At 38.4% G+C, this 14,716-nt stretch overlaps 1 protein-coding gene across 4 annotated transcripts in view; it reads right to left on the bottom strand.

Moving 5' to 3' along the window:
• The window catches only part of carmil1 (capping protein regulator and myosin 1 linker 1), a 69,664-nt gene that overhangs the window by 38,433 nt on the left and 16,515 nt on the right, over nucleotides 1-14,716 (bottom strand). For all 4 annotated transcript variants that reach the window (XM_023964166.1, XM_023964164.1, XM_023964165.1 and 1 more), the window contains exons 3-8: nucleotides 10,598-10,648; nucleotides 3,940-3,999; nucleotides 1,975-2,096; nucleotides 1,344-1,441; nucleotides 185-255; nucleotides 6-79 (exon numbers count right to left, since the gene is read on the bottom strand). In XM_023964166.1, coding sequence (XP_023819934.1) covers nucleotides 6-79; nucleotides 185-255; nucleotides 1,344-1,441; nucleotides 1,975-2,096; nucleotides 3,940-3,999; nucleotides 10,598-10,648 — 476 coding nt within the window. The remainder of the gene's footprint in view (nucleotides 1-5; nucleotides 80-184; nucleotides 256-1,343; nucleotides 1,442-1,974; nucleotides 2,097-3,939; nucleotides 4,000-10,597; nucleotides 10,649-14,716) is intronic.

A 14,716-nucleotide genomic window follows, 5' to 3' on the forward strand; every position in this document is an offset into this window, starting at 1 on the left:
AACACCTGTTCTCCAGGTGACTGAAGTCTTGCAGATTAAGTTCTCTGGTGTCTTGTGTTAAATAGATGGTGTCAACATCCTAAAGAAGAGAGAATGAACTGTAATAGTCTCTAGTCATCCGCTTTGTTAAGATTGTGTGCAACTGTAAACAAAAATTTAAAAATCAAGAAAAACGTATGCTTACCCACTGTACCTCTTCTCTGTAAGGCAGACCTAACCAGTCGCACACACATTTGTACATCTGGGAAAACCCACCTAGACAAAATGAAGGGAAAAAAGTAACCCTTTGGAACCTTGGGCCTAAATCTCAAATTTTGTCCACCGGTACTTTTTAATTGACCTCTGTACTTTCATTTTGGAAGAATACTTGCTTGCTTAGCTGGTATTATTTTAATCACTATAACCTCACCTATGTGACACCAACATTATTTTGTCATTTTTCTAAGTTTTATTAACACACTAGAGATAAAATCATACAAACACAGAAAATTCCATCAGGAAAAAAAAAGTCATTCATTTTGTTTTGGAAACCCCAAAAATGTCCAACAAACTGTTTTTTACAACATAGAATGAATGTTTTAGGTGATAATTCATAAAAACAACAAGAACAAATGTTTTAAACAAACTAATTTAAATGTTTTTGAACAAAAAAATTCCAGGCAAAATTGAGTTTTCTTTGTGTCCCATGATTAAACAGCTTCTGTTCAGCTGAACACATCACAGGTCTCACACCTTTATGACGGGACCTTACTTAAGTTATCCAGGCGGTGTTTGCTTTTGTGGGTTATGCTTCCAGGCAGCCCAAAAACATTAAATCTGTTTTCTGTGCGCTCTGTTGTCCATTTGACACTTTGTCAGGAATCCTTTTTCCCCACCAGCTTTTTGATATTTTCTCTAAAACCTTCCTTATTGTGCGAGTGGCAAAGAATAAAATTGGATTTCTACAGCTAGCTCCGCTCCTCCACACACACACACCACACACACACACAGTGGGTCCTCTGCTCCACGCTACAATCCATCTTCTGCCTTTTTTATAAAGATAAAAGATCACTTTTATCCAGAAACTACACATAACTGCCATATTCTCTCTTTCATTCAATATAGTCTCCATCACAGAATATAAAAACAAGTTGAAGTCTATTTTAGACAGTTTTATTACGCGGATGTCACAGCCGCTGGGCTGGACACCCCCTTCCATTGGTTCCCAAAGGTTAAAGAAGTAAAATCATTGAAAATGAGACATTGTTGAAAATCCAGCCAATGGAAAGCTTCAGTTCATGAATGGGGGCTGTAAGTAGACCAGAATACATACAGGCATACATTAAAACGTCCTAACTTCTTACCACAGGGTCCTGGTTCAGCCAGCTTGTTGTTCTCCCACAGAGTCTGCAGAGGGGGCAGCCTGTCAGAGGGCTCCATGGAGAGCTTCTTCATCACTTTACTGAGAAGATATGACAGGTGAGAAAACAGAGTCATATTCAGCAAAGAAAAATCCTTCCTCCCGCCTACCTTTATGAAAGCTTAAAGTAAAAAAAAAAATAAATGTTGCCAGCTCTGACTGCTCAAAATCAAACTCGGTTTGGTTTAGAAATGCATGTTTCTTATCTATACATAAATGTGAATACTGAAGGAAGCAATACAACATTAATTTTTACGATTAAAAAATGATCAGCAGTCAATCAGTTAAAACCTGTTTACCTTTTAGACCCTCTAAAGTTGACACAAAGTAATTTATGTCTATGATTTTTGCATTTTTTGTCATATTTCCAGCACTTTACAATAAATATGAGTTCAAGTGTTAAGCTATAGAATCTGTGCGCATGTGTAAGCATCTGCGTCATCATGAGATTTTTTTTAAACTGTAAGCTTGAATAGTAAATGAACTTAATAACAGCAAACAATGGGGAAAAAACTGCTGCAGGATGTAGAACTGGAGTGTCAAGATCCACACAAATGTAAACAGAATCAACTTACTAGGGCGGGAGGCCAGGACATATCCTCAGCAGACAGTTCCCTATGTGAGCCACCACCTCATTGACCTCCTCTGTGGAGGGCAGCCTCAGCGAGAAGGAGCCACGCTCATAATCTATGCATAGCTGAAAGGAGATATCCAGAGACAAGGAGGCCTGAAGCTGTTAGAAGATGTACATTTATAGGGAAAACGACAACCACAAATGCACCCATTAAGCTTAGAAAATGATGCGTTGCTTTTGACCTAGACTCTTTATTTTTTGATTGTAGTAGCAAAACAAAATGAACAGCACTATACACCATCTGAACAGTATACATATGTATTAAGATTTAGATATATGTGTATTAAGTTTCCTTTGTCAATGTGTTAAAAACAATGAATGCTTTTATTTGCTAAAGTGATCAATTCCCTAGAAAAGTATGATGCTGAATGCAAGTCTTCACTGATAATGTCAATAATTCTTTATTCATTTCGGATCTTCCCAATAGACATTTGTGTATTTTGGCAGAAATATGCAAGAGTAAACAGCTTAAATACCAACCCGTCTTGCACAAAGGACATTTTTTTATAGAAGAGGTTTTAATAAGCAAACGTCTCTCAACTGCTATAATCTGCATGACTATTCCCATCTTTAGGATTCAAAATTAATTTCAAAAGAGTTTCCAGAGGAATTACTCATTTGTTATTCTCATCATCTGACTTTTACTGCAGTTGTCTGCCATGAACAACTGCCATGCTACTGCTCAATTGAAGAGAACCCAACAACTGCACATATTCAAACTATAAGGTTCTGTGTTTGTTTGGATTGATGGGATTCACAAACATTTCCTACTGTATTTTTGTTTCCATTTGGGAAGATGTAAACATCAACCAATTGTAAATTTGAAGAATTATTTTTTTTAAATTACTGTTTCAAGAAAAAAAAAAATCTCCAGAATTTTAATGAAGATGCATCTTTTTTTCTACAGCCAAATAGCTATATAGAATTCTGGATTCTTAACCTGATTCACAAACAAAATAGTATTGTGAGACTGAAATATAAAATTAGTATAAAATTGTCTCATTCGTTTAGTCTTTTGTACCAAACTGTGAACCAGAACAGAATAAATCTCACAAATCCATCCATCCAACACACGAACAACATCCAGTTAAGATCAATGACATTAACTAATGCTGGCTAACCATTACAGAGCTAATCTGGATTATGCAAATGATGACATATAACAATATGGGTTAAATTAACATAATCCTAGCTGGTACACAGGAGACCTTCAATCACAGCATTAAGACTCTTCACATCACTCATGATAAGTGAGTTCAGCCGCAGGACAGATAAGCTTTTTGCTATAGAATCCAAAATCCTAAACCTAAAGTTCCTCAACCCACAACTACAATTTCAGTCTTCCTATAGAAACGCTATAGAAAACACTAGAAACGCACATTTGAATGCTAACAGCATTCATGCATCTCTGGAAAAGATCAAACCGTGAGGTGAAGAGGACTCTGTTATGAAAGCCTACTTTCCCGCTTGGAAAAAAATAAAAGACCATGGAATCCTTTTTGTATTTAACATTTTAAGAATTCAAACAATCTGGTGCCTGAAAGCAAACAGAACCTTCAGAAAAATCCATGCCTTTAGTCTGGACTCATTTCTTAAATGAACCACAGAATATAAATGATGCAGGCTTGTATTTAATCCACCAAGTTTGGAAAATTTAGAATGTAAAAATGGATCTGCTGGAGTGAACAGACTTAAAGTTATGGATTGGTTTGTGGTGGGATCACTTTAAATGATGAAGTTCTGTCTGAAGAAGAAACTAACTTTTTCATGTTTTATACTTAAATAGGAACTGCAAAAGAACATCTTTCCTACAAAGTATCAGCCATACGTAAGAATACTGTTATTAAAGGTATGGTTCAAAGTGAATATATCCAATAGTTTGTACGTTCAGAGGCGGGTTCTTTACCTGTGTCGGCTTGTTACAAGCAACTCCCTGGATCTCCAGATAATTAAAGGAGTGTTCCACCTAAAAATGATTGAAAACGTTAGGAGTTAAAGTCATAAATTCAGCTTTTACCATCAGACAGCTCAGCTTAGGCAAAAATACAACCACATTCAACAGACAATGCAATCAAGGCTTACAAGCACTTTTGAATGATCAACTTAGTTAACTGGATTTTAATTTCTTTCTTTACAATTTAAGGCTTGATTTGGAATATTTGATGGTTCCATAATAAACTGTCCACATGTGGTCACAGGGAAGGTTTTTGTGAAGTTAATTAAACCTTAAAATAAAATGGTTTGTGAAGTCAAAGCTTTGTGTTTTTCATGTCACATGAAAGACATCATCTACATTTATTGATGTTAATAGAGAACGTGGTAAAAAAATTGTGGATTGCACTAGATAACGCGTAGTCGCAGATGAAGAATCCTCAAGCTGGAAAAAAAAACAAGACAAATATCCACTTTTGTTTCCACATTAGTTCTGAACGTGGCATTTTTAGACAAAGAGAGCTGCCTCATTTTCTCATGAGCGATATAAAACCCCACAAAAGAATATCAATTGAGAAATGGAAATCCTGTGCAGGAGAACGCATGCTACAAAATGAGCACAAGTTGACTGCACATCTTGAGTGCCTGAGGGCAGGCCAGGCGGAGAGGCCAGACAGCTCCAGGTGGGAGCTGGGCTCCTGAGGCTCAGCTGAGAGATGAGGAAGGAGCAGATAAGCCTAAATCCGTCTGTCTGAATACACTATACAGTGTGTTTCTGTGTGTTTGTGTTACTACCTGATTCTATCGGATTTCTGTAGCTATTAAAGGGAAGAATCAAACAATGAAAAATGAAAGAGCTATATTCTTATTGGGCAAACGAATTTGCTAGTTAATTTTATGCATATTTACCCATTTTCTATAACGTAGCACCTATCGTGTTTATCTGCAGGCATTTTTTAATTCTGTTCAACCGTTTTTCCTACAGAAATGAATTCACAAATAAACAGGTAATGACGAATCAGATGGCAAATTTCAATGTTGTTTGTGATCCTCTAAAGATGACACATTTATTTCAACTTCTCGCCAACAATTTTTTAAAATATTTATAGGGGAAGAAGAGCATAAACACAAACACAAAGATGGTTATTGAACATGGTTTTCCTCTCATGTGTGAGATATTTGCTATGGGGAAATTACAAAACACAATGTGCAGGGAGTGTCCAGTTTTAGTGTTGTATTGCCCTTTCAGGAAACTATTTGTAATATTTAAATAAATTAATAATCAAAACATGTGGATCCCCTATACAGACGCTAAAAACATTTGTCCCCTCCACCTTTTCTCTGTTGGGTTTACATATCTGCATTTCTTTGATTATCTATTGCTTTCAAAGATATGCCAGGTATGAACTATAGGCTCTCATATCTTTTTTAAATTACATTTCTACTTGTTGTTCAGCTTTTCTTAATCCTCCCTGCATAAGCTGCTGAACCAAACCAGTATGTTTTTTTTTTTTAAATAGACAAAAGCCAGATATCTCATATGTTTTTTTGGTTTGTGTAGATAAAAGCTTCTTAAAAAAGAAAAAAAAGCTCCTGTGTAGAGGATAAAGTAAAGACTCTCCTCATCTACGGAGGAGTGCCTCCTTGTGCTGTTCCCTGCAGACTGATGGTTATCAAACTGAGCTGGTTGTGCTTTTTTAAAGAAACAAGTCCAGAATGTGAAATTTCTTTGTTTTACAAAAAACAACTTAAAGTAATTTCTTTACTACTAAATCAACCTTGCAGAGATGGGTTAGTTAGTTGCACCAGTAGGACTGCCAGTAACTTTGACTCCTAACCAGCAGCTATGCTTTCATGCTGAGAGGTGTATGCAGAACCGAATGCTGCTGACTGATTGTTCAATCATTCGTTCACTGTCCATCTGCCATTCAGATGCTTCCCCCTCTTTTTTGAGTTTTCTTTTATTTTTATTTTTGACAGATGTCCTACAAATTACGTTGTCTTAACATACACCTTCAGATTGATGATGGTGACTGAAATGAGTCAAAAATGTGAGCAGCCTCGTTTCAAAATCCGCTTTATTTCTATTGGATCCCAAACAGATAGATCGCTTTCAATAAACCTGAGTTTAAAAAATGTTTGGTCAGAGGGGTTTCGACAGTATAACAGAGTAAAAAAGGATACTCAGGAATGTAAGCTGTATAGTTACTGCAGGCTATTAAAGTAACCAGACAAAAGGAAAGAAGGGGGGTGAGCGTGAAGAGGAGTTCCTCTGTTGGACAGACAGCCAGACCAGCCCTGCAGCTTCTCAAAAAAAGCCAAAGCATCACATCTTCAACCACTGAAAAAAAGGAGCAAAAAGGAGCCTCTGCAGTAAATGCACAGCACAGACTTTAGATGAGAGTAAATGTTGAAGGATAATGTAGTTACCACAGAACAAAAACACGTATGAGTAAACATGCACAAAATGACCACATTTAAATTTAAACATAAAAAATTCAGCTTTGACTATTAAGTGCAGGGGTGGCGAACAAGTTTGACACCAAGAGACGAATTTTTAACAGTGAGAGTCAAAGAGCCACACCACACACTGACCTGCCAAGACGTACACACACAAACACCCAATTAAAGCCGTATTATTTTCCATAACACACTCCTCTCCCTGCAACAGTACAGCAAGTATTGTACTTGTGTTTATTTCAAGGAAAGTGTCCACCCTCAATACACACATCAAATGCAGCTTAGCCAGAGTTAACACAGTGACTACCCTGGAGGTCAGATACCCCCTCCACACACATACACACACACAGGTGCCTCTCTCTCATCTCACACACACACACACACACACACACACTATATATTACTCTTTTCTCTGCCTCTCTCTGACACACACAACGACTCAGTGACGGGCGGTGAGGTTGATGATGGTGAGGCACCGACTCCTCTGAAGTCAGATTTATGATGATAAAAACTGAATATTTAATAATTCTTTGTATCTCAACATTTCTCTTTCAATGACCCTTACACCAACAAATACATAAACATCTGGACAGAGCATCCTTCTGGTGTCTGAGTAATTCATATTCCCAATAAACACATTAAATACATTACATTTCAGATGTATGTAGCATAAATGTAATTTTGACCTTTAGTAAAAATATTTTACTTTTATAACTTTTCTTTTTCTTTTTTATTTAAAAACTAATGGTTGACTTTTTGCATGGAAAACTGATCATTGATGGAATATTCAAATATTCACGCAAGCATGCTCAGTCAGGTGTGTTTTCCAAACTACATCTCAGAATTTCTTACCTTGCCCAGTGATGGGATGGATGATCTCAGTGGGATTTCTCTTGTTTTAGTAATCCTCTGCTAATCAGGTTTATATTCAGTTGTAGCCCCTCTGAGCAGTTCCTGTACGTGAGTGTCGGTCAGAACGGACCGATGCCTTGATTTTACGTGTTTCAAAGTAATAAACAGGGACTGGCAGACATATATTAAGAACATCAACAGCAGATTGAGAGCAGCTCTTTTACACACAGGTATTTCGCCGTTGGCACAGTTCTCCAAAACGTAACAGGGCCTTCTTTCAAAAAAGATTTTAGCTTAATTTACTCATCTCCAGTTCGCTCGCTGCCTCATCAGTGACAAGCGGGGATCTCAGGCAGTCAGTCTCTGCAATAAAGGATCCATGAGAAAAGTGATCTGTGGTCGTTTCTGCTGCAGGTCCTCAAACTGCAAAGTAAAGTTTCCATCCAGTTGGGCAAGCAGCGTCACGTTCTGCGCTTTATTCATTTGGATAGCAGCCTTCTGCTGGGAACTCCGCAAAGAAGTGGGACAGATTGCCGTTTTGAATGTGCACTTTGAAAAGCTTCAACATGTTCATAAAGGAGACAAATTGTGTCAGATCAGGAAGTGACTTGACATTCCATCCAGTAAAAAAGTAAGAATCTTCCCATTCTTCCAGAAACGTCCTGTTTTTTATCTTTATACTCTGAATTTCACCATTTTGACCATGAGGGTAACAGTCTGCATGCACATCAAATGTTTACTTATTTTTTCCGGCATTTGGCGTATCCCGCGCAAATGATTGGCGGTCACTTATGTGTCATGTTAAACCTTTCCTGCGGGATGAAGGTAGTTCGGGGTTCACTTCCCCAGTTCAGACCCTCAGAGCCTCCAGAGCGGGGTAATAAAGAGTCATTCATCTTCTTCTGGGGGAAACGTTCTCTTATTACGGTTCTCCTACCTCCGAAAAACACAACATGAATGCACACACTTCAGCTTCACGCTCTCTCCCCCTCTCACGCTGCACGCGCTCTTCACTCCTTCTCTCACACGCACGCGCGGTGCCAGCACATATACACCCCCACTGCACAACAGTCGGGAGCAGCATCAAAACACACACACTGCCAAATTACTTCTTTATTATTTATTTTTAATACCCTCGGATGCTTTTGAGTGTGGTTTAAGAGGGAAAAAAATATGAAATGAAGCACAGTATATAGAAAATGTGATAAGACGCAAAGAGCCGCATGCTTATTGGCCGAGAGCCGCATGCGGCTCGAGAGCCGCGTGTTCGCCACCCCTGGTTTAATGTTTGAAGTTTTTATAACAGGAAACAGAGCTTAAACAGGAAGTGACTTATCTGTTTTGAGATTTCACTTTAAACTGCAGGTTTAGGCTTTGTGTCCAACAAATGCAGACATTTATTGTGAAGTATAATCAAATAGCTTCCCTTTTTGTTAAAAATATTAGTTATGTCCATTTCAGGAAAGTTTATTTACTATACATTTATATATTTCTTTTTTGCGTGACGTAACAAATAATATAAAGCTTGATTGTGAGGTGGGCATTGAACTGCCACCCCTCCATTGTAAGAACTTATTGATGCAATAGGAATAGCTGTTAAACTGCCCCCACTGTCTGCTGGAATAAATACTGTGCATTGCTTCTGCTGACATCAAAGCAATCAGATTGAAAAGGCATTGGTTTCTCCTGCTGACTCTTGGCACAGTGGTGAGTGGGGGAAGAAAGACAGTCGGTGGGGGGGGATTATAAGGCAAGAAAAAAAAAAGAGAGGCTGCTGGGACTGCCTTTAGGAGAGCAAATATGGGAATGCCTGAAATCTGTCTCAGAGAAGGAAAAGATGACGGTTTAGTGCAATGGCCTCTTTGCTCAACCAAACTGAAAACAGCTGTTCAAAGGACAGAAACATAAACGATTCATCTGAATTCTCAATTATTGAGTTCAAAGCAGATGGTGAATTACATAATGCAAGAAAGTTACTGGTTTATAAAAACAATTGGGAATACTATACATGCAACAATATCAGACTAAATAAAGTGCATAAAAATATGGACAAAAATGACTTTGATGCTGAATCGAAGCTTTAAAAAAGGGATTTTCCAAATATGGATTGAATATATTCCTTTGAGAGTTTTTTTTTTTTTTTTTTTTTTTTAGAAAAAACAGTGTGTGTGTGTGTGGGGGGGGTGTCCACTGGTGTGTTCAGAGTGGTTGGTGCCTAAAAGCACATACAGTATTTAACCATGTCTGTTCTATATAGAATGCTAATGAACATCCCAGTTTATTTTACCGTTCCCCACATCCAGATTGAAACTAGACCTGGTAATCTTTTAATGTCTAAGGTATAAATGATGCAGCTCAGAATGTCTGTAGTTTAAAAGATACAGGTCGGAATGTCCGAAGTTTGAATGATGCAACTCGGAATTTCTGTAATTTAAGGGATGCAGGTCGGAATGCAGAAGTTTAGATGATGCTGTTTGGAATGTTCAACTTTAAATGATGCAGCAAAGAATGTCTTATAATGAATAATGCAGATCGCAATGTCCAGAATTTGAATGAGGCAGGTCGCATTTCTGAAGTTTAAAAGGATGCACTTTGGAATGTCTGTAGTTTTAAAGACATGGGTCAGAATGTCTGAATTTTCAGTGATGCAATTCGGAATGTCTGAAGTTTAAAAGATGCAGTTTGGAAGGTTCAGTTAGTTGTAAATATTAAAATGGCTTAAAAGTCCAGAAAGGTTTGCATAAAATTACATAACATATAACCTGCAATGAATAATGTCTGTATTGGTGTGACCCACACCAGAGTTCATTTTCTTTGGTAGTCCACTGTTTACAGTGGGAGTAAAAGCTTACCTGAACAACGATGTGAAACAAAGAAGTAAACTCCAGCTTTTTTGTAAACCAAAGAAAGCAGTGATGCAAGCAAGGGCATTTTCTGTGGGAACGATGACACGTAATACAAATTGTGAAAGTTAAGGTGCAAATCAAAAATACCCTGGAAAATAGATTTGATAATTGTAGTTTAGTGGTGAGATGAATGTGTCTAACAATAAGAAACTCTAACCATAATTAGCAAGACTAGTCAATTTTCATCTTTTTGAACGATTTTCTTCCCCATTAATGCTCCCCTCAGCCAAATTCATCCCCAAATGAGCAGCTGTTGGAACAGCATGGCGTTTCCAGGTGGTTTAGCCAACTCAGTGTGAAGATAAACCAAACTATATGACGATTCAATATTTGTTGTCCTTCCCTGCTGATACCAACTGAAACTATCGTGGTGTTACACCACAACAGTCTCCCTTAAAGAAATTCTGCCCTTACCTTGGTGGGGATTCGAGCTGTCAAGAGGTAGGCACGGTAGGATGCAAGCGCCTAAAAGAGAACAAAGTAATATTGTAAATTTATAGCTATATTATATTGCAATATAACATTAAAGTAATGCTGTAATTAATATATAGCCCACTCAGGGTATCACCATCCAGAACAAACAAATAAAACAGGGAAATACCAAAACACAGGACGGATTGGTGATCCAATTCAGAAAATGATGCTTGGACCAATCCCAAGTTGAGAACATCACTGCTTATGGCTTCCTGTTTGTTTTGGCTCAGCCTTCCGAGCGTATCATCCACCAGAGACTGCAATCAGCTACAGCACATGGAATTTTTTGCAGCTCTGTGAGGGAGGTGTCAAATCTAGCACTAGGGCTGAAAGAAAACTGCCAGGCAACCTTTTATTGACTTTGATGAAATGAATAAACAAATTACAGTACCCAGAATTCCTAGAGGGGCCAAGAGACCGCAGGGGATTGGCTAGAGGAGTCAATGGGAAGTGCTGTATATAAACATACTTTATGATTCCAAACAAGTACCTTTTTAGGATCTTTATTTACACATCACAACACAAAGTTGAAGCCCAGTATGTATCACTCCACGAAGCTGCAGACTACAATAGCCGTAATGCTCCAACAATACACCAAGCAGTACAGTTTAGTGTGCAGTACTGTTTTTTTTTAAACGTTTTGACTGATTTCTGATGGTTATTTACCACATAGAATCGGTTTGAGATCTATGTGCACAACAAGAACACACACATAAAATACACAGGATAATAAGCTGCTCTGTCATTTTTTTGAAAATTAAAGGATTTTAATCTCATGATCCAAAGATTTTTGATGGACGAATACAATCTTTTTTTTAAATTAAACTCTTCATGTACCAAATGAAGATCGGTTTGATCACGAGGCACGAAATCAATCAAAAGAAACAAGAGTTTAATCAACAAAACTAATGTTGTCTTTGATATTTTAGGACAAAAACATGTCATGACTGCAGTTTTTCCCTGTCTGAATATATCAGATCACACAGACGCCTGACCTTTAAGTCATCAACGAGAGACTTCAGCTTTTTAAGAGGACATGTTTGATGGAAATGAAAACAGCCAGAAGGACAGTGAGTAATAGCGCTTTCAAACTATCACTTACATTTCCAGACTAATCAATACATCTATTTCAGTGGCTGAGCTGTTGCTCACAGCACTCAAGACAACGCTCTTAGATATCATTGGACATCTGCTGAAAAGAGGGAATAAAAATGGATTGAAGAAAATGCATAAAAGTAAAGGGAAATTTAGAAGCCCCATCATATGCATAAAGTACATAAAAAACAATGACTGACTTGAAGGACGGGGAAGGATTAAAACTGAGAAAATATAAATGATGACAGGACTAGGTTGACTTTTTTTTCCACCCCAATGGATGGGAAAATATGAAACAGAGGGAAGAAGGACAGGCTAAAAGAGGACGACTCCCAACACTCAGCAGCTCAGCTCCACAGGCAGCTTTTGTGTTTTGATGTGATGGAGACAGACAGGCAGGCCTGGGCAGCCAAAGATAACCTCTTCTAGAGAGCCCAAGTCATCACTGTTTGACTCGGCTCTCACAAGCTTGTTTTATTCCAGCACAGCAGCTTATTTGCATATTTAAAGAGGTAGTCGAAGTGTTAAAAATGATTTTAAATTGTACTATAAAATGTAAAAGTTGTCTTTTATTCACCATAGAAAGAGCCTTCCAGTTTGATTATCACTCTACTAATGCAATTCCTTCAAAAGGTTTAGACTAAGGTTAATATTTTTTTGTTTTTCAGGGAAAAAAAACATTAAGACAATGATTTGATCAATATGATTGGTTTTGTTCTGTTTAAAAACAGAACTTTCAAAGTTTGGTTAAATCTGTAAACATTAAGAGATGCTTTACTTTAATACATAATTAAAGGGGAAAATGTAAAAACAATTTAAGAAACTTTAACTTGGTCTCTCAGTTTTTTTCTTTGGATTTTGTTCCCACACCCTTCCCCCAGGCAATGCATGACTGACCTTCTGTAAAACTCCCTCCATCTGCCCTTTAAGTGGGCAAAGGCATTACACCATGTGACCTCCGCCCCTTTGCAACTTCTTTTCCACTCCGCTCTATTCACACTCACTACCCTAAGTGGATTTAAGTCTTGAGCCTTCCTGCCAAGTCAGTGATTTTGCACCGAGTAGCATCGTGCCCTCGGCTCCACTTAGCCAACCAGATGGCAGCGTCACTGGAGCAGATCTTTGGGAGCAAAAAGAGCATCTGTCATTGACTCTTTCACTGTAAAAGTCTCAGCATACACAGACTGGTAGCTCACATGTGAGGTATCAGCTCTGATTCCTAAACCAGCAGAGGTATTCCTTGCCTGCAACACGTGCACAAGTATGGACACAAAACTCTGTTATAAGATATCAGATCCACTGGGATTTTTCTCTGCTAATGTAAACACGCAATAGGGTTGGGCGATGTCCCCTAATTTGGCCGTTGACGATGTTTGCTGTCAACCATCGGGATGGACGATGACATCGTCGGGGGGGGGGGGGTATTTTTACATTTTTCGTTCTTATATAACTGCTATTCGTTATTTTGCTTTTTTCATTTTATTTCCCAACTAATAGTTAATCCGCGATGATCCAGTATAAACTGAGGGAAGTGACTTTAACAGAAAAAGTAACAAACAAAATAGAAAAGAAGTAGTCCGCTCCCGCACTTAAACTAGCGAAGTGGACCGGCGGAGGGCAGATTTACAGCTTTATGTTTGATGGGAAGGGGGGGGGGGGGTACATGAGCGGTATGTGTGGGAGATTTAAGACTGCGATCCGTCCCGCAGCTCCAAAGCTAATGTTGTTAGCCCGTGTGTTAGCATACTGCTAATCCTGGCTACGTTCAGAAAAAGCACTGACCACACGGATTAAAATTCAAATGATGAGCGAAGAGGTGTTTCATAATAACCGTAACATTATTAAAAGCACGTTTAGAAGATCGTCTCGTATTTTACCGAGCTGACATGTCAATGTATATAGCCGCTCGGCGCTGTTATTGTTTTGTATTGAATCGTTACATTCAATAAAGTTTGGAAAAAAAGCCGCTCGGCGGAAGTTGTATCCTCTTCCGGTTTTCAAACTGCGCATGTGTGAATACTGCGCGTGTGCGAATGATTTATTCCGACCGAAATTGTGACCTTAGTGAACGTTTTTATATTCTGAAAACATTTTTCTGGGCCCATCTACACGGTTGGATTCTAATCCGACCATTGATCCCATCAAGATATTTTGTACATGTAACCGCGGCTTATGGTGTCGACGCGCAACGTGGCGGGGGCGTGGCATCACGATGGTGGTCTCTCCATCGGGATGTCAGTCACCCATCACGATGGACGATGATATCGTCCATCGGCACAACCCTAACACGCAACCAAGAAAACTGAGATTGAACTTCCTATCACTTAAAGACCCATTCTCATCATATTTTGATCTATTTCAAAGTGTTTCCAGTGTTCTTTTAATTTTTTTTATTATGCCGCTTTTAGCCCAAATTAAAAAAAAAACTGTGTTGTTATCTAGGACATAATTCAGTTCCTCAGAAATTCCCCACAGATATGTGAGTGGGACCGTTGGCGCAGAGCAACCGTGCCCCTTCCCCTTTCCCTCCAGAACAGGGAGCTTTTGGCCCATCCAGCTTATTTTCTACATCACAAATCCACTCTTTTTCAAACAGGATTTTGTTTTCATCTGTTCCTAATGTACAATGATTCGAATAAAGAAACACTCAGAAATGTCATTTAACCTTAATTTTCTTAAATTATGTGCTCCATCATTACAACTAAAAGCCACAAGAACATGTTTAAAAAACACAAATGTCATCAGAGTGGGGCTTTAAATATTTTCAGCATCAACATTAAACATCTTTCTGTCAAACAGTTCGGTGACCTCATTCATGCATGTGAGTTAAGCCACATCTGCCCATTGTCACACCATTTATGTTCCTATGGCAACAACTGGCCCATACTAGACTCATGAATTTGACACACAAACACCATCATTGTGACAGACAGTCAGTGGCGCTGCGCTGCATAGCTTTCTTCA

This window comes from Oryzias latipes, chromosome 16, assembly GCF_002234675.1.
Source record: "Oryzias latipes chromosome 16, ASM223467v1".
In the NCBI taxonomy this organism is placed as follows: Eukaryota; Metazoa; Chordata; class Actinopteri; order Beloniformes; family Adrianichthyidae; genus Oryzias; species Oryzias latipes.